Source organism: Canis lupus, chromosome 3, assembly GCF_048164855.1.
Source record: "Canis lupus baileyi chromosome 3, mCanLup2.hap1, whole genome shotgun sequence".
In the NCBI taxonomy this organism is placed as follows: domain Eukaryota; kingdom Metazoa; phylum Chordata; class Mammalia; order Carnivora; family Canidae; genus Canis; species Canis lupus.
Genome location: NC_132840.1, coordinates 31,588,454 through 31,609,078, shown reverse-complemented (window position 1 = coordinate 31,609,078; position 20,625 = coordinate 31,588,454). Strand labels below are relative to the sequence as shown.

At 62.2% G+C, this 20,625-nt stretch overlaps 1 protein-coding gene across 5 annotated transcripts in view; it reads left to right on the top strand.

Moving 5' to 3' along the window:
• The window catches only part of PLCH2 (phospholipase C eta 2), a 63,466-nt gene extending 44,656 nt beyond the window's left edge, over positions 1-18,810 (top strand). For 3 of the 5 annotated variants that reach the window (XM_072819978.1, XM_072819980.1, XM_072819981.1), the window contains 18 exons: positions 1,133-1,303; positions 3,360-3,453; positions 3,656-3,859; positions 4,088-4,208; positions 5,769-5,940; positions 6,320-6,427; positions 7,485-7,643; positions 10,018-10,104; positions 10,535-10,617; positions 11,023-11,120; positions 11,204-11,386; positions 11,768-11,875; positions 12,398-12,522; positions 12,602-12,686; positions 12,919-13,065; positions 13,447-13,526; positions 15,603-15,900; positions 17,336-18,810. In XM_072819978.1, coding sequence (XP_072676079.1) covers positions 1,133-1,303; positions 3,360-3,453; positions 3,656-3,859; positions 4,088-4,208; positions 5,769-5,940; positions 6,320-6,427; positions 7,485-7,643; positions 10,018-10,104; positions 10,535-10,617; positions 11,023-11,120; positions 11,204-11,386; positions 11,768-11,875; positions 12,398-12,522; positions 12,602-12,686; positions 12,919-13,065; positions 13,447-13,526; positions 15,603-15,900; positions 17,336-18,588 — 3,576 coding nt within the window. In that variant the 3' untranslated portion in view covers positions 18,589-18,810. Of the gene's footprint in view, positions 1-1,132; positions 1,304-3,359; positions 3,454-3,655; positions 3,860-4,087; positions 4,209-5,768; positions 5,941-6,319; positions 6,428-7,484; positions 7,644-10,017; positions 10,105-10,534; positions 10,618-11,022; positions 11,121-11,203; positions 11,387-11,767; positions 11,876-12,397; positions 12,523-12,601; positions 12,687-12,918; positions 13,066-13,446; positions 13,527-15,602; positions 16,369-17,087; positions 17,116-17,335 lie in introns of all 5 variants that reach the window. The other 2 variants (XM_072819982.1, XM_072819979.1) reach the window with 2 other exon arrangements.
• The last annotated feature ends 1,815 nt before the right edge of the window (positions 18,811-20,625 follow it).

Sequence of the window (20,625 nt, the reverse complement as noted above, 5' to 3'; positions counted from 1 at the left end):
TGTAGGGTGTTGATTCCAGAGTAAGGTGTTAGCTCCAATGTGGGGTGTTGACTCCAGGATGGAGTGTTGGCTCCCAGAGTGGAGTGTTGGCTCTCAGGGTAAGGTGTTGGCTCCAGGGTAGGATGTTGACTCTATAGTAAGGTGTTGGGTCCAATGTGGGGTGTTGACTCCAGAATGGGGTGTTGGCTCTAGGGTGAGGTATTAGCTCTCAGGGTTAAGTATTGGCTCCAGGGTAGGGTGTTGTCTCCAGAGTAGGATGTTAACTCTAGAGTAAGGTGTTGGCTCCAATGTGGGGTATTGACTCCAGAATGGAGTGTTGGCTCCAGGGTAGGATGTTGACTCTAGAGTAAGGTGTTGGCTCCAAAGTGAGGTGTTGGCTTTCAGGGTGGAGTGTTGACCCTAGAGTAGGGTGGGGTATTGACTCCTTATGGATTGTTGGCTCCCTGAGTAGAGTGTTGGCTTCAGTGCAGGGTCTTGGCTCCAGGATTGAGTATTAGCTCTCAGTGTGGGGTGTTGGCTCCAATGTGGGGTGTTGGCTCTTGAGTGAAGTGTTGGTTCCAGGATGGGGTATTGGCACCGGCATGGGTTGTAGGCTCTAGCTTGGGTTGTAGGCTCCAGGATGGTGTATTGGCCCCTAGGTGGGATATTGGCTCCAGGATGGGGTTTTGGTTGAAAGAGCCTTGGCTCCAGTGTAGGGTGTTGACTCTAGAGTAAGGTGTTGGCTCCAATGTGGAATGTTCACTCCAGGTTAGAGGGTTGGCTCCAAGAGTGAAGTGTTGGCTCCTAGGTGGGCTATTGACACCAGGGCAAGGTGTTGGCTCCCAGGTGGGGTGTTGTCTCTCAGTATTAGGTATTGTTCCCAGAGTGGGGTGTTGATTCCCAGATGGAGCATTGACCCCAAAGTGGGGGTTTTGACTCCAATGTGGGGTGTTGGTTCTCAGAGTCGGGTGACTGTGCCAGTTTTAAGTGTAAGTTAATTTTTAGGGGAGGGGGGTCAGCTCTCAGTTAAAGAGTCACTTTGTGGCTTCTTGGTAGGAGAGTCAGAGGGGGAGCCCAGTGAATTCACTGCAGCCAGGGGCCCAGGGGGCTATCAGGGTGGGACATCGGGGGACACAGAGGCTTTGGCTTGCAGGAAGCAGATACAGATGACCACCAGGGCACACTGGGCTTTGAGGAGTTCTGTGCCTTCTATAAGATGATGTCCACCCGCCGGGACCTCTACCTGCTCATGCTGACCTACAGTGACCACAAGGACCACCTGAACGCCACTGACCTCCAGCGCTTCCTGGAGGTGGAGCAGAAGGTGAGGGCATGGGCAGCAGGAGCCGAGTCCCAGCCTATGTGGCTCCCAGGGCACTTAAACCAGTTCAGTGTGGCCGAGAACCCTTCAGTGTGGAAGGATGGTCTACAGCCGGCATTCAGGGTCCCTAAACCCTTTCACTTAGTGGACCTGCATTGGTTCCCATCCTGGGCCATGCCAGCATATTTCAGGGGTGTCCCATGGAGGCCCTAAGGGGCCTCCTCTGTGGGCCTCTGAGCAGTTCAGCCCTGACCACAGACACCCCGAGCTTCCTGAAGGGAGCCTGCACTTGACTGCAGCACCTTTAGCGTGGAGTGCCTCATAGAACTGGGGTTCCATGTCCCAGCCTTCCCACCTGTTCCAGCCATGGGTCTGGCTAGCTTGTACCCCCTGAGCTCCAGGCCCATTGCCACCGCCACTCACTCATTTGTCCAGCAGAGGCCTCTGGGTGTCCGAGGGGCATGCCCACCCATTTCTCTTGATTCTAGGCCTTCCTGTCCATTGTAAGAGGTCGAGTGCTCCCTGGACACTGTCCTCTTGACTGGGGGCCCAGTGTCCAGAGGCTCAGGGATGTGGACTCCTCAACCTCGGACGAGGCAGGGCCTGGGTGTTACCTTCTGTGGTGGGCAGGAGGCTGGAAATCTGTAGTGGGAGAGGGGAAGGCCAGAGTCCCCCAAGGAAAGAGCACTGCTGTGGTGGGGCTCAGACAGCATATGGCTCCCACCCTTAGGGCTGGTGGGAGCAACCACAAGGACCAGCTTCCAGACTTATAACTTCCTGGAACCCTTAGGGACCTAGTTTTGGGCAGAAAGTGGGAGCGGCAGTCAGCTTGGAGGTTAGGGGCCACAGGAAGCGGCCACTGGGCCGGGCCAAGGGCTGGGCGGCTGGAACAGCAGGTGCAGCCGAGAGACCCAGGCCAGTCTACGCAGCAGTTGCCCAGGATCTCCCACCACTACTGTCCCGGGTTGGCACCCTGCCCCACTCCGCTCCACGATGAGGCTGCCCTAAGCCCAGGGCATGACAGAGGGCTGCCCCTGGGGCTGTTCTCCCAGAGTCCCTCCTGACCACTCACTGCTGGGGTTCTGTCCTTGTGGCAGTTCCGCTGGCAGGAGCCCTGGGGTCTTATCCAGGTGGGAGAGGCTGACAGCAGCCTCGTTGAATCTTGATGTCCAGGGAGACTCACCCCCAGCCCAGCCACTGTGAGTGGCTCTTTATTCCCTGCCCTCTGCCCTAAGCTTTCTAGAACTCTCCCTATGTCTGGGGCTAACACTGTCCACCAGGTGGGTGGTTTGGGCCCTGAACAGCCCCCTGGACTCTGGACCTCCCGCGGTCCACAACTGCTCTGAGCTCTGACCCTATTTGTCTCCCTTGCCTCCCCTCACAGTTACCTCTCCCCCTGCATTCCTCGGGACTTCCTGGAAGCCCTGCTGGTGGGCCTGCTTCTGGGAACTGGGGGCTCCTGGACTGGGCTGCCCCCAGGGCCCTGGGAGATTACCCAGCCTCTTATGTGTGGGGTCATTGATGTGAAGGGCCACCGGGGCTCAGCTCTATTGTGCGCCTTCCTGTGATAGCTGTGGATAGGCAGCAGAGGGGCCAGGGAGAGGAGGCTCCCTGTGCCCCCGGGTTTCCTCCAAGGTGGGACTGGGTCCCAGTTTTCCTGCACCTTTTCACACACAGGACTGCCCTGGTTCATAGCTCTTGAGACCCCTGACACAGTGGGGATGTGGGGTGGCCCAGCTGATGAGACCAAAGACCCTCCCCAGATTCAAGGATCCTCAGTCGGAGACAGCTCTTCCAGAGCCGTGTGATCTATCAGTAGTCCTCTGGCCACTGAGGCCCAAGTCTTGTGACACTGGGGGTAGCCAGTGGGCCACCTGATCAGGGAAGCACACTGCAGGGGCCTGAGCCTCCCCCCTCCCCACCCCACTCTGGTTAGTCTTGGTGTGACAATCAGAGGCAGGGTGGGAGGCAGTGGTGGTGGTGGAGGAGGGGGTCCTGCCTGAGTCTAGCCCAGGCCAGTGACAGGCTAGCCTGGGCTTAAGCCCCTGCTCTGGCCTAGATGGCGGGTGTGACCCTTGAGAGCTGCCGGGACATCATCGAGCAGTTTGAGCCCTGCCCAGAAAACAAGAGTAAGGGGGTGCTGGGCATTGATGGTGAGTAGGGGCGTCTCTGCGGTTCAGCTGTCCTGGCAGGCCGATGTGGGGGAGGTGCTGGTGGGTAACTTGTGGCCCTGGACTGGTGGCCTGAGTGGGTAGCTTCCTGTTCCACATGGTGTGGGGATGGGTGGTGCTGAGATGAGCCTTGTGGTGTGACCATTGTGCAGGGGCTAAGCGCCAACTTGTGCTCCTCACACAGGCTTCACCAACTATACTCGGAGTCCCGCCGGCGACATCTTTAACCCAGAGCACCATGGCGTGCACCAGGACATGACACGGCCGCTAAGCCACTACTTCATCACCTCATCCCACAACACCTACCTCGTGGGTGACCAGCTCATGTCCCAGTCTCGGGTAGACATGTACGCCTGGGTCCTGCAGGCCGGCTGCCGTTGCGTGGAGGGTGCGTGGTCAGGCCTCTAGGACTCCACATCCCCTCAGCCCCCAGGGTCCCGGGCCTGGACCGTGGACTGGCCCCACCCCTGTGGGGTCTCTGAGCAGGGTGTCTGCCCTCCTTCCCAAGCAGAAGCCGTGAGAGGCCCCTCCTGGTGGTAACTGCTGGGCAAGTCCATGAACTCTGGGCGTGGGCAATCAGGTTCCTGGAGCTGACTGAGGTCTACTCTGCCCACAGTGGACTGCTGGGATGGGCCTGACGGGGAGCCCATTGTGCACCATGGCTATACTCTGACCTCCAAGATCCTCTTCAGAGATGTCATTGAAACCATCAACAAATATGCTTTTGTCAAGAATGAGTGAGTGGCTGGGACTGGGGAGGGGGGAGACTGAAGGGGGATGGTGGAGGAGGGGTTCAAATGGCTCTTCCTGCCCTTCCCCCACATCCTTTCTTGGGAGCAGTTTGCAGAGGCCAAGGGGCTGGTTTTGGGGTCTGTTGTTGAAGCTGAGGGTCAGGGAAGGGAGTGGAGCCACAGCTCTGGGGAGAGGAAAGAAGTGGGTGCAGGTGCTGACAGCAGATGAGCTGTGGCTGAGTGGGGTACCTGTGCAAGCAGCTCCTGTCCACAAACACTCGGCAACCTCTGGTGTTAGCTGCCTGAAGCAGTGGTGGCTCTGGCACTAATTACCCCCAGAAGTTACTCCGTGTCCAAACACAATTTGCTGTCACTCAGCTGTAGCTACAGACATTGCTGAACAAAACCCAATTTAGTTTCTGGAAATAGAAGACTGCCTCCCCACACCTTCAACTCTTGGCTAAACAAGGTTCACAGACAAGGAAAGAGCTAATTTAATGATGGAGGGAAGGAGAAGCAAGATTGATTTAGAAAATAGAAATAGAGGGGCCCCTCCTGAAGGAGCTTGCCCGAGTTCTGTCTTGGGCTTTCAGAAGGCAGTGGGAGTGAGGAGTGGCAGCCTGGGCCCTAGAATTTCAGGTGAGAGAGGCATTTCAGGGCAGGGATGCTGAGACAGGTACCTGTCTTGTAGCTGCAGGGGACCCAGGAACCTGCTAGAGTCTCAGGACAGGGCTTGTATCTTATGTGTGCCAGCATAATCTTTGCAGGTATAAGGTTCTTCCCTAGGGCCTTGGACTTCAGGCTTCAGTCCCTTGCCTTAGAAATGGGGAGATGACTAACCTTCACCCCAAGTCCTGTTTGTTATCTCCACATCACAGGACTTGTCCATCTCTTGCTCTGATTCATGCCCTCTAGGTCTGGGTCACCTATGTTTTCTGAAAGGATCATGTTGCCCTTTGGCAAAAATCCAAGTAAAATGTGCACATGGTTAAAAAAAATAAATCAAATAATTGAAGAGCGTAGAATGAAAATCCCTATGTTATACTCCCCATTTTGCACTATGCAGGTAATAACAATGTTCTACCAGATGGTATATGCCTGGCTTATGTTTCTTTTCTTATGGGGCCAATGTTGGGACCCCAGAGCCATTCACAGGACCATGTCTCCAGTATCTAGGTCAATGAGATTATCTTTCTCAGTCTATTCATTGCTCCATGTTTCACCTCAGTTTAGTACCCATCTTTTTTAAACCATGACTTGCTGACTTTCTTGAATGTTTCCTTTTGTTTTCCTGGAGTTTCTAATTGCCTTTGTTTTTTCCTATTGGGATATGAACTGCATGCCTTCCTTACGTGTCCCTAAAATTTCTTAGCTCATTTCCCACCCACTCAGTTGCTTTTCAAAGCCATTGATGGGCCCCCTCCCAGAGTGGCTGGCGATTCCATCTAACCTGGCTGCTGGTGAAGATATCTTTTTATTCACTGGTGCAGGTGACTTAAGGTCTCACACAGGTGGGCCCTATCCCTCCCCTGGCTTCTCTCTGCCCCTTCCGCCTTGGGGCCACAGGTACCCAGTGATCCTGTCCATTGAGAACCACTGCAGTGTCATCCAACAGAAGAAGATGGCCCAGTATCTAACTGATATTCTTGGAGATAAGCTGGACGTGTCATCAGTAAGCAGTGACGATGCCACCTTGCTTCCTTCTCCACAGATGCTCAAGGGAAAGATTCTGGTGAAGGTGAGTCCCTGCCTGCCAGCATCCTGTGGGGACTCTGACCTCTGATCTGTGGTCAGGTGAGGGGCAGTTGCCCTGCTCTAGACAGTATGGGGCTACATACCATCTCTGACAGATTTGAGTCAGGGTAGGCCCTACCCCTGACTTGGCTTCAGTCTTCCTCCATGGTGGCCACTCAATCTGGGGACCTCCAAGTGCACACTGAAGCATTTCCCTCCCATGCTGCTGCAGCAAGGAAGTGCCAGGTTGGCCTCTACCCCGTGGCCTGAGGTTCACAAGCAAGCTTGAGAAATGCTCCTTCCCTTTGCTGCTTCTTGCATGGGTACTGGCCTCCCAGTACTTCCTGCAGGACCACTCCCACGGTCCACTGTCTCCCCACCAGGGCAAGAAGCTTCCTGCCAACATCAGTGAGGATGCTGAAGAGGGCGAGGTGTCTGACGAAGACAGTGCAGATGAGATTGACGAGGACTGCAAACTTCTCAATGGGGATGTGAGCAGGGGCTGGAAGGCCCTTTTTGGGAAGGGGGGAGCTGCAGGTGGCTGAGAGAGGCATGTCATACTGATGTGATGGTGCTTTGCACAGACAGCTGGGTATGTGCTCAGCCAGTGGGGGCCCTCCCCTGCCTGCCCTTTCACACAAGACACAGCCCCTGAGCTCCTAGCTGCTGGGCTTCCACCTCTTCACCCAGAGGGGCTGGGGTTGGAGGTCACACAGGGAGGCTGAGGAGTGATAAAGGGAGCGGGGCTGGGGGGACTCTGTAATTAGCCTCTTCTCTCCTCTGGGCATAGTTCTAAGCAGTTGCTGTGAGGTGGGAAGGTATTATTTCTCCCTGAGGGCCCATCGGATGGGAAAATAATTGTGTAGGAGCATTCCCAGCCACTTCAGCTAATTGTTTTTAGAAAGCCCTGAGGCAGCAGAATTCTTTCTGCTTTGGATGTGCCTGCATATTTCTCTGGCCCCAGGTGACAGTAAGCCCATGTTGTCTGATATCTACCTTGTATGATTCCAAGCTGGGCACTGGAGCCCCCAGAAGCCCATGGCCCAGGCCCTGCCCTGGAGGAGTCCAGGTTTGTCAAGGCTATGATGGGGGCTGCTCCAGGCCGGGGAGGCTACACTGCCCAGACTCTGGTACTGGCCAGCCAGGCTGTCTGTCCCTGCCCCTGCTCGCCTCCTTGAGGTATCTGGTAGCCAGTGGTGGGATCCCAGATCCCTAGCTGCTTAGGCCAATGAACCCTCTGACGTCTTCCCTCAAGTTCTCCTGAGTTTCTGTGGGCAGCATTGTGCAGCTAAAGGATGCAGGCATTAAAACCAGAGAGGCCTTGGTTCAGGGCCTGCTGGTCACTGTCTGTGGCCCTGGGGGGCAAGTCATGTCTGCCATGCAGCCCTGGAGTAGGGTGGCGTGAGGGTAACATGTAGGAGTGAGCATGCGGCCAGGGCCAGGTGTGAGAAGCCAAGACAGGGCCTGGGATCCCGAGCTCCAGCAGGTGTGTGCGGCCACCACAGACCTGGGGACTGATGACAAGGGTTGGCCGGTGGGCTTTGACAGGTTGCCACCAACCGGAAGCGTGTAGAAAACATTGCCAAGAAGAAACTGGATTCCCTGATGAAGGAGTCAAAGATTCGGGACTGCGAGGACCCAAATGACTTCACTGTGTCCACGCTGCCCCCGTCTGGAAAGCTTGGGTACAAGGCAGAAGGCAAAAAGGTGAGAGCCCTACAGCTGATGAGGTCAGCCTGTGGCAGGGCAAAGGGCCTGGAGGAGGCGGTCTGTGCACACCTGAGCACATGTGTGCATACACACCCCCCCAAACCCGTCCCCATATGTCCCGTGGGGAGGACAGAGCACCCACAGTCCTGGGGGGTGAGCAGGTGGGCAGCATGCCCAGTGAAGTTCCTGCTTTCCTTGACCAAGCGATATCCAGGCGTGTGCCTGGGAACCTGGGGACACACAGGATGGTGGCCTGGACCTGAGAAACTTATGTCTGTGTGACTTTTTGCATATGAGGGAGCAGGGAGTCAAGGAAGGCTTCCTGGAGGAGGAGGAGGAGGGAGAAGAGAGGCAATAGCAGCTCAGGCCAAACCAGCAGGCATGGGGCCTGGAGAGGGCATCAGGGAAATCCACCTTGTTCCCAGCTGCACTAGGCCCTGCTCTGCTGGGATGTGGGTAGGAGGGCAATGGGGGGTGCAGGGCATGGAGTTCTCCGAGGGGGTCTAGGCAGAGGGGGCAGCGTCTGGGCCGCGGGGCCCGGCACATGGCCCCAACAGGCCTCTCTGTCCCCTTGGCTGGAGGGCCCGAGGCCGTGGCCCCCCCACCCCTGGCAAGTCCCTGTGCGGGAGAGGGCAAGTGGCTCAGACTGCAGTAGGAGTGGCAGTCTGGTGGGGAAGGAGCAGGTGCACAAGGAAGGGTCCTGGTCTGCAGTGCTGGGCACAACTCTGGTGGGCGCCAGGCTGGCCAAGGATGGGCCTGGTTCCCTGAGGGACCCAGCACCCCCTCCCGACATTCAGAGTGGCCAGGACTGGACCTTCCTTCCTGGTCTGGTGCTGCAGCTTATGCCCTGTCCAAGGCGTGGATGCTCCTCCCCCTGCTGTCCTGCGGCCCCCATGCTGCCAAGCTCTCTGTGGTCAACCAGCTGCGTCCAGGGGTCAGGAGTGGCCTGAGGCGGGCCCTCTGCTGTCTCTGGTCATCAGGCTGCGTCTGGGGGACAGGAGTGGCCCAATGCGGGCCCCCTGCTGCTCATGGGCTCAGGCTGAGCAGGGTGGTTGGAGCTGAGGGTGGTTGGAGCTCAGGCCGGTGCTGTAAGCCTGCCAAGCTCAGGCGTGCAGGGGTGTGGGGAAGAAGGGTGAGTGACAGCAGACTCTGGCTGAGGCTGCAGCTGCTTCTCCAGGATGCTGGGCTGACACGCGTCTCTCCTGGGTTCTGCTCAGATTTAGAGTTGCTTGTGCAAGGCGTTTCAGGCAATGTTTACAGAGCCGTGAAGTGCATTGGCCTCAACTGGCTCCAAACGCACCATGCGCGGCTTCCAGCACCAGTGGGCGGTGAACCGTCACCAAATGAGGAAGGAAATGGGCTGGCACTGCCAGGCCCAAGGAGGAGGGGGAGAAACACTTCGAAGGGCGATATGGAGCATCATTGAGCTAAGCCCTTCCACTGTGTGGATCTGTGCCCTGGGCTCTGGACCGACCCTTCCGTGCGACCCACTGACTAGAAGGGCACGAGCACGGCAGACTCAGGGCAGGGATGGGAGCTGGGGCACTGCCTGTCCTGACTCCCCATGGGCCCTGGCTTCTCCCCGGGCCAGCGAGGTGAGGGTAGGGCAGTGGCTGGAGGCTTGGGGGGCAGCCGTGGGGCAGCATCTCGGGGCACATGCTCCGTTTCTGATGAGTGAGCCGTGGTGCTCCGTGGCCAGGCCAGGGGGGCAGGCATCATGGTGGGCTCCTTGGGGACAGCTCCAGGGCCTAGGGGACTGTCCCTTGTGTCCTTGGGGCAGAGCTGACCATCGCCAGCTTGAGCTCTAGGTTGCCTCTTCCAGGTGACCGGGGTCCACGCCAGAGGGGTCGTTGGTCCAGGCTGGGGTTTGGTTGGTGGGGGTGCGTATGGAGCCATGTGGACAGGGTGGGCACAGGGAAGGCTCGTGGTAGTTTTGGGGTGAACAGGAGACAGTCGGCAGCTTTGGGGGGTGCAGACCCGCATCTGTGTCATTAGGGGAGACATTTGTCTCCACAAGAAGCAGGGCAGGACACCGGAGCCACAGGGAGCTTCGTGAGGGTCACATGTAAGCATGCGTGGCTGGGGAACATTCCAGACATACAAATAGTGTTTATCACATGCTTACCCTCCATGGGAAAAACATTCAGAATTGAGGCCTTAAAGAGTTTAAAACAAGAGGTCTCGAGGAGCTTGTGGGGCCTGCAGGCCCCCTCTCAGACCCCTGGTCCCCACTGAGCCCCCAAGGTGGGCCTGGGGCAGCTCCTGCTTCCTCTGGGCCTCACGAGGTCCCCCTCTTCCGGGAAGGATGCCTGGAGCCCCTGGGACGGAGGCTGGGCTCCACCTGTCACCTCTGTCCCCCCATCTGCCCCAGGCTGAGGAGGATGTGGAGTCCGGGGAGGACGCCGGGGTCAGCAGACGGAACAACCGGATCCTCATGAGCGGTTTCTCCAAGCGCAAGGTCTGACAGGGCTCCCAGGCAGGGGCACCCTGTGGAGGCCCCATGCTCCCTCTTCCCACTCACCCAGCTGTCCATGTGGTGGCCAGCAGGTGTCCCCTCCAGCTCCTGGGGCCCCTGGCTTGCCTCCCAGAGTCCATCCCCTCTTTGGACTCTTAGCTACATCATCTGACCGGGCCTGGGGTCCAGAGCCCTGGTTAGGGCTGCATGGGGCTGGTGCCTCGACAGCCCCCCCAGGCCCTCCCCAGCCAATGCCCTGGGTCCCTTGGGGCCCAGGCTGACCTGCACACTGCAGAGGACAGCAGGCCCAGCCAGGCAGCCTGGGTACCAGGACCCCAGGATGGCAGGCCTGCTTCCTGTGCCCTCCAGCCCACACGATGGCCTGACTGACCTGGGGCTCCACAGGGCCTGACTCTGCTCTCCTTCCACTCAGAAGAAGAGCAGCAAGCTAAAGAAGGCGGCCAGCATGGAGGAGGGGGATGAGGACCTTGACTCCCAGGGCAGTCAGAGTCGAGGGTCAGTGTCTGCCTCAGCCCGGACCCCGAATAGATGGCAGTGGTGGGAAGTGTCCTTGTCCCGGCAATGGCTGGACTTGGATATACAGGCCCGCAGTGGCCCGGGGACAGCACGGTGGGGTGGGAGGTGTGGACCCCAGGTTGCAGGGCCAGACTGGCCAGCACATACCCCTGAGCCTGCCCTGAACGCCCGTTGTGGGACAGGCATCCTTCGGTGGACTCAGCGCCAGCACCTGCCCCTCCCCGTGTCACTCCTCAGTGTCCACGGCCCATCCCAGGCCCCGCACCACAGGGCGTAGTGGACGTTAGGTGGACATTCCACATGAATCAGTGGTGCCCAGGCTGGCCTGAGTCAGGAGGGGCACCGACCCTGGGGTCCTGACCCTGTCGCCCACCCTGTCTGCAGGGCAAGCCGACAGAAGAAGACCATGAAGCTGTCCCGTGCCCTCTCGGACCTGGTGAAGTACACCAAGTCTGTGGGCACCCACGACGTGGAGGCAGAGGGTGAGGGGACAAGGGCCCCGGGGGTGTTGAGAGGGCCGGCCCTGGCCCGGGCGCGCCTCTGAAGCCGCCCGTCTGCACTACAGTGGCGTCCAGCTGGCAGGTGTCGTCCTTCAGTGAGACCAGGGCCCAGCAGATCCTGCAGCAGAAGCCGGCACAGTACCTGCGCTTCAACCAGCACCAGCTCTCCCGCATCTACCCCTCCTCCTACCGCGTGGACTCCAGCAACTACAACCCGCAGCCCTTCTGGAACGCAGGCTGCCAGATGGGTGCGTGTGGCCGGGACGAGGAAGGGGGCTGGCCCTGCAATGCCAGGCGGCTGGACTTGGTGCCAGGCCAGGGGTTTCGGAGAGCCTCCGCCATGGCGGGCCGACGTCACTGGGCTGGCACCAGGACTGAGTCCTTGGGACCCCAGGACAAGGTGGGAAATACCACCTTGTGGCCCCTCTGCCCGTGCGCTCCTAGGGGTGGACGGGGTTGGCTGTGCAGGGCTCCCGGGGCATCTGCCAGGATGTGTGGTCCTGGTCGTGCACAGAGGTGAGCCCAGGGCCCCTGCTCACGTAGGTGAGCGCCGGACACAGGAGCAGGCGAGCAGGGGGCTGGGGAACGCGACGGGCACTGACCAGGCCACCTCCCGCCCTACCTTATAGTCGCCCTGAACTACCAGTCAGAGGGGCGGATGCTGCAGCTGAACCGCGCCAAGTTCAGTGCCAATGGGAACTGTGGCTATGTGCTCAAGCCCCAGTGCATGTGCCAGGGTGAGGCTCAGGGGCCCAGGGTGGGGCGGGCGGGGGCAGCTGCAGCCGGGAACACGGCCCCCCAGGACGCCGGAAGACGGGGTGTGCTGGAGGGCCCCACTCCCCCGGGGCCTGGCTGGGGGTGAACTGGGTCCCCAAGGAGGACATGTTTGAGGTGGCTCCACACGGGGCTCTGGCCCGGGCGCCCGAGCTTCCCTTTTCTCACTGAAAACCGCCTAAATCACGAGTAGATTTCTCCCCATTTTAACCTGACTCCCTCCCCCACCGGTTCTGGCTTCCTTTGCCACCTTTCACTCACCTCCTGAGGGCTATGGGGAGCCCAGCACCTGCGCCCCACCCCAGAGGATGGGCTGGGACCCGGCACAGGGTGGTCACAGGAGTGGCCAGCACCACCCCCCCAAGCAGTGCCCCCTGCTGGAGCCCTGCCTACCTTCCCCCTGCCCCCCCACCCCGCCCCCATCCTGGTGTTCCTAGTGGGCCTGTGCTGCCCCCCTCAGCCTGCAGCCCGCCCTGGCCCTCCAGGTGTCTTCAACCCCAACTCCGAGGACCCCCTGCCCGGGCAGCTCAAGAAGCAGCTGGTGCTTCGGATCATCAGTGGGCAGCAGCTCCCCAAGCCAAGGGACTCGATGCTGGGAGACCGAGGCGAGGTAGGAGGGGCCCTGGCGTGGGTGGGCGGGGCTGGAACAGCTGGCCAGGCCCGGTGCCACCCCTGCCCTCTGCACCCAGATCATCGACCCCTTCGTGGAGGTGGAGGTCATCGGGCTTCCCGTGGATTGCAACAGGGAGCAGACGCGTGTGGTGGATGACAATGGTGAGGCCCAGGGCCCCGCATGGCTTCTCTGGCCGCAGCCTCACGGTGGAGGTAGGGGGGGCGCTGCCAGCTGCCCCCTGGCTGGAGCCCGTGTCAGAGCCTGGGTCGTCCCTAGCTGTTGCTTCCTCTGCTGGATGGCCAGCCCAGGAGGAAGCACTAAAGAGGGTGTGGGCAGGTGGCCTCCAGGCTGGACCTGGGGTGGGAGGTGACACCTCCTCCTGGTGGCCTCTAGGATTCAACCCCATGTGGGAAGAGACCCTGGTGTTCACTGTGCACATGCCTGAGATCGCACTGGTGCGCTTCCTCGTCTGGGACCATGACCCCATTGGGCGTGACTTCATTGGCCAGAGGACACTGGCCTTCAGCAGCATGATGCCAGGTGGGCAGTGGGGGCAGTGTCCCCCATAATAGAGACCAATGTCCCCTGCTTAGGCGACGTTCCCCCATAGAGACCAACGTCCCCTGCCCCCCACCTCCCCCCGCCACAGGCCAGCGTTCCCTAGAGGTCAGCTGAGGGCACCAGGGCTGAGCTTCCTCCCATGGGTCGGCTCCTGCCATGGGTGGGTTGAGGAGGGCGCTTTGTGGATGGGGCAGGGAAGGGCGCTCAGGCTGCAGCTTCGCGCGGCTCCCGGACAAGGATGAGCCTGTGATACCGGCGGGCTTCCTGGAGAAGACCCCAGCACCGGGCTTACGGGTTGTACTCAGGCCTCAGGACCCCTGAGCAGAGTAGGGCAGGGTGAGCCGTGACTGGCTGTTTCAGGCTATCGGCACGTGTACCTAGAGGGGATGGAAGAGGCCTCCATCTTTGTCCATGTGGCCGTCAGTGACATCAGTGGTAAGGTGAGTGCCACCTGCGGGGCCACCTACCTGCCTTAGCACCCCCCGGCCCCTCCCCAGCCATGTTGTTGGGGTTTGGGGCCTTGCAGTTAACTTGTGGGGGCTGTTCCTCCATCCTCAGGGTGGGTGGTGGGGGCCCCCTGACCCCTGTGTCCCGTGGCTGCTGCAGGCGCTCCCGCGCCGCCCCCCCCCCCCCCCCCCCCGCCTCTCCCCAGACTCCTTGTTCCTTCCGTGTCTCAGGGCCCCTGGTGCTCCGTCCCTCCCTGGAAGGGGTCGCCTGGCTCTGCTGCCTGCCCCCCTCAGCCCTTGAAGGGGGTCCTCCTCCAGTGCGTGTTCCACACCATCAGGTGTGCGTGGGGGCCCTGTGTGGTCCTGGTGCCCACCGTGTCTCTCCTGCCAGCGCCCCGGCCATGAGGTGCTGCTGGGCACAGCGCCACAGGCCACTTGGCTCTCGCCCCTCGTCAAGCCATCTGTCTGTCCTGTGTCTGCCTGTCTCCGCGGGCTCCGCGCCCGGCTGTCGGCGTCTCACGGCCTTCACTCTGTCTCTTTGGTCTTGCAGTGGGCTCCCTATGTCCCAAGTCTACCTTTAGAAGGACAGTCCTGTTAGGAGCTCGAAGGTACCCCAGCGCCGGGGCGGCGGAGCCCCCCCGCCCCCCTCCCTGCATGCTCAGGCCGTCCCCATTAGCATCTGTGATCCGGTAGCATTTTGGAGACTGTCAGCTCATGTGACATGGATCGTGATGTGGTTCTGGGGTCCCTTGGGCCATGTTCAGCTCAGAGCCGCATTTATGAGGCAGGTCCAGGACTTCGGCTAGGCCTCCTGTGTGTGGACCCCCCTGGCCTTCCGTCCCTCCTCTGTCCTCTGTCTGATGGCCCTGTGCCCCTCTGTGTCTGGTCCTCTCCCTCGGGGCGCCCCAGCACCCTGCACCCGTTGCCTCCCTGATCTTACCGGTCCTCTCTGCCCCCACCCATGTGCTCCCTGAGTCTCTGTGCACCCATGACGCCTGGTGTGGGGTGGGGAGGCCCCAGGGACCAGGAGCTCCGAGCTTGAATCCTGGACCTTCTTCTAAATGACTTTGCAGCCAACTTTGACCAAATTGCTCTGGATTTGGGATCTTGAATTGGGAAGCTGATTCAAGTGCTGACCACTTTAACACCTCTGCCCCGAGGTGCCCCCGTGTCACTGGGGAGGGGTGGCTGTTGTCAGGGCCTCTGCATGTGAGGACCCCTCTGGCCTCTGCACTCTTGAGACACAGCTGTCGGCCTCTCCAGCATTGACCCAGGCACTTGCCAACCAGTCCTGGGGACCCCTGGCTGCCCTCCTCGGGCAGGGAGACTGTGGGGAGAGGCCTGGCTGTCCGGGAAGGCCAGAGGCCAGCAGCAGTTCAGGGAATGCCGAACCGGCATGGGCTCTGCCCTTAGGGCTGTGTGAGCAGAGAGCGGGGTGAGGCTGACAGCAGTCTAGGAAGGCTTCCCGGAAGAGGCAGCACCTCCGGGGGAGGGGGCCAGGCAGGGACATGGGAGAAGAGACCGCTGGCCTGTGCCCGGCTTTGCTTGCTTCCTCGGCCTGTGGCGCCTGAAGGCAGGGTGAGCGTGAGCTGGGCAGTGTCTGCTCCCATGGGTTTTCTTTCGTCTTTCTCTCCATGCCAGCACCACCCTGGGGGCCCGGCCAGAGCCGGGGGCTTTGGGGGCCTGTGAGGGGTACATGATGTGGGCACAGGAGCCAGGGGTCAGGGTCCCGGCATGGGAGAAGCCCGGGGGCCTCCTCCTCCTGGCCCTCGCTGGGCCCACCTGCCCCGGGGCATGCAGACCCTCCATGCACTCAGGGAGGGGAGAGTCGTCATCCTGGTGTGTGCCAGGGCCCTTGTGGCTGCCACCCCCGGCAGAGGCACCCTGGAGACCCTCTTCCCCACACACAGCCATGAGTGGCACAGCCTGACGGCCGCAGGTGCCTTCCTGAGCTGGCCCTTGGGCTGCAGCAGGTGTGGCCACTCACCACCCGCCAGAATGGCCTGGGCTGGGCTGGTGGCCCCAGGCCCCATGCCTGGCTGCCATCTATGGGGGCTCCTTCTCTTGCAGGTCAAGCAGGCTCTGGGCCTAAAAGGCCTGTTCCTCAGAGGCACAAAGCCCGGCTCCCTGGACAGTCATGCTGCTGGGCGGCCCCTGCCCCGGCCTTCCGTTAGCCAGCGGCTCCTGCGGCGCACGGCCAGCGCCCCGACCAAGAGCCAGAAACCCAGCCGCAAGGCCTTCCCAGAGCTGGTCCTGGGCACGCAGGACACGGGCTCCGAGGGGGAGGCCCGTGACGTGGCCGCCCCCAGCCCTGGCCCCGTCCTAGAGGCCTCAGCCCCAGAGGAGCCCGGCAGCCGCAGCCCCCGAGGTAAGGCGCCGGCGGGGAGGAGCCCGGCTGGGGGGAGTCTGGCCCAGGAGCCGCCCTCTTGTGTCCCCGAGGGCCCCGGGCCAGCTGGGATGGCCGCCACCTGCATGAAATGTGTGGTGGGCTCCTGCGCTGGTGAGGACGCCGAGGGCCTGCGGCGGGGACAGCTGCCTAGCCCGGGGCCCACTGCCACACCAGAGGCCATCAGCCAGCAGCCCCGGGCCCGGGCGGACTCGCTGGGGGCTCCCTGCGCCACCGCGGGGACGGGCAGAGGGGCCCCGTGGCAGGGTCCGGGTGGCGGCGGCGGCTGTTCTGCGTCCTCGGACTCCAGCGGCCTGGGCAGCCCCGAGGTGGTCCCCCGCTGGCCTGAGGGCGCCCACAGGCAGGCAGGGGCCATGCAGAGGGAGATGAATGCCTTGTTCGTTCAAAAGCTGGAGGAGATTAGGAGTAAATCCTCCATGCTCTCCACCGGTAAGACCAGACGCTCCGCTGCGGCATCCTCCGTGCTGTCCCTGCACACGCCCCTTGGCATGGCCTGAGCTGGGTGACCCCCTGCGCTGCTGTGTGCAGAACTGCTGCCTCTGTGTGCTCGCCGTGGCTTCCTTTCCCTGTGCCCCGCTGGCTTGCCTGGAGGTCCCCTGGAGCCCCCAGCACCCCTCCCTGTCTACTGTGCCCGTCCCCTAGGCCTCTTGCCCTCAGGGCCCCCCCAGCGCCTAGGAGGCCAGGGAGCAGGCCTGACCCCAGCTGCTGTGTGTGCTGAGGCCCGCGGGTCTGGTACTGGCCTGATCTCAGATCCAGGGGCCGCTTCCAGCCCCCCACGGCCTCTCCCCAGGCCAGGCTGCACGTGTTCAGCCCTGGTCCTGCACCACAGTCCTCTGGAAAGTCTGGCATGGTCGGTGGTGTGCTGCCGGATGGCCCCTGATGGCGCCCGGGCCCCAACGTCGGCAATGGGGGTGTACCCTGCACCTGCCTCTCCGCCCTGGGCATTCATTTACGGCCTGAGTTGTGCTGAGCAGCAGTTGTGACAGGGGACCCCAGGACGGGGAGGGGCTGACAGCTGAGCCGTGCCCCCACCCCAGAGCCCGATCCATCCTCGCACCCCACCCAGCCTTGCTGTTTGTCTGTCCATCTGCCAGTCCCACCCACATGCTGACCACCCTCTTCTTTCTGTTCCCACGCTGCCTCTATAGTTAGGGATTGAGAACAGCCGAGTGCCAGGTAATGGGGCCCGGCCCCTGTGTGCCCTGGCCTGTTGGGGGCCCTGGGGACCCCTCTTAGGGGCACAGCCTGTCTGCACCCCCAGCCCCAGTAGCAGCAGAGCCAGAGGGCAGGGTGGGGGGCAGCTGTGTGCACACGGAGGGACCTGGCTGTTGAGGGTCTCGTGGGCACTGTCCGTGGGGGGACGTGTCCAACATGCTCCTCTCCATCTCGTCCACAGATACCCACCCCTTCTCCATGCAGAGGACGGGCTCCTCTCTATGTGGCCTGGAAACTATTGCTGAGGAGCCAGCCCTGGGCCCCGGCCCCCCACCTCTGGTGGCTGCCCCCCCCAGCCCCTCCCCGGGAGGGCCCCTGTGCGCCTCGGGACCTGGCACCAAAGTGACGAGCCCCCCAGCGGTCACTCTGGGAGCTTCCGTGCCCTTCCAGCCCAGGACCCGGAGCAGAGGGGACACTGAGCAGCCCCCGGAAAGCCGGCGGCAGGGTTACCATGGTGGGGGGCCTGGAGGTGTGTGTGAGGGGACCCCTAGCAGCCAGGTGGTCAGAAGGGCCGAGAGTGAGGGGCAGGTGCCCGCGGAGCACCCGGGTGGATGGCGGCCCCCAGCCGGGCCCTGCCCAGCCGTGTACTCAGACGCCACAGGTGGAGACCGGCTGTGGCGGCGGCTGGAACCTGGTGGCCATCGCGACAGCGTGTCCTCGTCCTCCAGTGTGTCATCCAGCGACACGGTCATCGACCTCTCCCTGCCGGGCCTGGGTCTGGGCCTCGTCCTGGGCCGTGAGGGTGTCTCGGGGGGTGTCTCGGGGGCTCCAGCTGGCCGCCTGCCCCTGCGGCCCTGCCCAGCCACTGCCGCCCGCCTGGACCTGCCTGCCGTGACCAAGAGCAAATCCAGCCCCAACCTGCGGGCCGCCAGCCAGCTGCCCGCTGCACCAGAAGAGCTTCGGCTGCGTCCCCTGGTGCCCAGGCTGCCCTGGGGCCACCTTCCCCTGGCAGGCCTCCGGGACTGCCCTGCAGCCGCCAAGTCTAAGAGCCTGGGGGACCTGACTGCCGACGACTTTGCCCCCCAGGTGGAGATCCTGGGCCGAAGCCTGGGCCTGGCGAGGGAGGGGCGGGCAGGGCGGGGGGCGCGGCGGGACGCCCTGACGGAACAGCTGCGCTGGCTCACAGGCTTCCAGCAGGCCGGCGACATCACCTCGCCCACCAGCCTGAGTGTCGCTGGGGATGGGGTGCCTGGTCCCCCTGGCTTCCTGCGGCGCTCCTCCTCCCGCAGCCAGAGCCGCGTGCGTGCCATTGCCAGCCGGGCCAGGCAGGCCCAGGAGCGGCAGCAACGGCTGCAGAGCCCGAGGGCGCCCCCCGGGGAGGAGCGGGGCACCCCCGAGGGTGCCTGCTCAGGGGGCCAAGGGGGCTGCGGGGACGTGCCGGGCATGGGCCCCTCCAAGGGCTCCGCTGCCCCCGGCCTCCTGCTCAGACTCTGATGGGCTCCCTGGGGCAGGTGCAGCCGCCCTCCCCTCGGCCCAGCACTGCTGTGCCAGGCACACCAAGTGCCCGAGGGAGCCCTGCCCTCTGCCCCTCACCGTTCCCCTAGGAGGAAGGGAGCCTGCCTGCAGTCTGGGCTGATTTTTCATGTTAAAATATATATGAAATGTATTTAAATTTTTAGAGACAAAGCTTCTACAACATTAAAATGGTGCCCAGTCCTTTTCCTGTCGTGACTGGTTTTCTGCAGAGCAGGTGGGCGCTGAGCAGGTGTGCACATCTGCTCGGGCCTGCGCGGCTCTCGGGATGCTCCTTATATGCCCAGAGCTGCCCGGAGCACTGTGTTCCCTGCCTGACTGGTCGGTGTGTTCTGCACAGAGCCTGCTCTGTATGGACACTTTAGACTCTGGACACAATGCCAATAATCACGTTCACACTTGCTGGGTGTGGGACACCTACTCCCCCTGTGACTGTGTCCAAGCCTTCCTGGGTCAGGTCGGTGTGAGGACACCCCTGACCTCTGTCACCGAGGGCTCAGTGGGCTGGCTCCCCAGGGCCGGGGCTTTGCAGTCTCCGAGGTGCAGTCTCCTCCTCTCCCCCCTCCAAGCCCCACTCTTGTGGGGGTAACCTCAGCCCTGGGCAGGGACCCCAGGCTGCAGGAGCTGCCCCTTCCCAGAAGGCTAAACGCACACAGTGCCCCTTCCCGGGAGGTGGGAGGCCAGCCCACCCCTAGGGAGTCTGTGCCTGGGCTTGTCCCTCACCCTGGCATCAGGCCTCTGCAGGCACCACCTGGTGTGCCGGGGACCACCGAGGACCTCTTCGACAGGCTGTGCCCTCTTGGCAACAGGCAGTGGGGTTGGCTGGGGAGGCCTTGGGTCCCACGCCAGATCAGCCCTGCGGGAGGGTGGGCGCCTGACACAAGGCATGTTCTCCCTGAGGTTCTCTCTGTGGCCCCAGGGACCTGTGCAGCCCCTTGCCCACTCTTAGCCAAGGCCTGGGTAGAGGGAGTCTGCTGGCCCCACACACCTCCCCAGACCCAGCAGGCCCCTCCTCAGGTAGACGGGGGAACACGTTTGTGGAAAGTGGTGCCTGAAGGCCACACGTAGGGCACCTTGGAGGTTGGCCTGGCCTCCATGGCCCCTAGGATCTGAGGCGCGGTGAGGTGGGGCAGCTGGATGAGTCAGCGGGGGGGCTGTGGGCCAAGGTGGGCTGGGCTGGCTGCCAGGGCTCCCAGGGATGGTGCCCTGTGTCCTTGTGAAAAGCAGGGGCCAATCCTTGTCCAACCCTGGACATGGTTATGTTCTGGGGGCTGGGAAGCCTGGTCTGCCACAGAAGAGTGCCTGGCAGTAGGGTGGGTGCCCTCACCATGTGGCTCTGCTAGGTGACGCTGGGTAGGCCAGTCAGCCCTGAGGGCTGGGCAGGGCAGGAGGGAGGACCTGCGGGGGCATCTTGACATCAGGCTGAGTGGGGCTCTGGTTGGACTTAAAGCCTCCCGGGTGCCTGTGCTGGGCCCCTCTGCGCCAGGCTGGCCAGTGCTGCTCCCCACCAGGAAGCCAGGGACGGAGAACAGTCAGGCCCGGGAAGGGCACACACAGGTGGCCACAGCCTGCCCAGCTGTGTCAGGGTGTCGGCTGGGCTGGGGAGGTGCGGGGCCAGACCGTGGTGGGGCGTGGGCATTAGCAGGGACACTGCAGGGGCCCTGAGGCTGGCTGCCTGTAGGGACACAGACCTGCCTTGGCCAAGTGGCAGCTACGAGCCACCTGCATGTGGGGCTGGAGTGACACATGTGGGGTCACTGGGGGGGGGGGGGTGCCTGGAATGGTGCAGGAGTGGTCACAGCCCCACGTGAGTGTGTGGAGAGTGGGGACGTACTGGCTCCCTGATGACTGAGCAAAGCCCCGCCTAGCCTGCACATGGGGAAGGGGCAGCACTCAGGGCTGAGCCCAGTGGGGCGCCCGCCATGGACAGGACTCCGGGCCTGGGCCCACGGTCACATGGTCAGGTCAGCTCTGAGCAGGAGTGTGTGCAGCCACCAA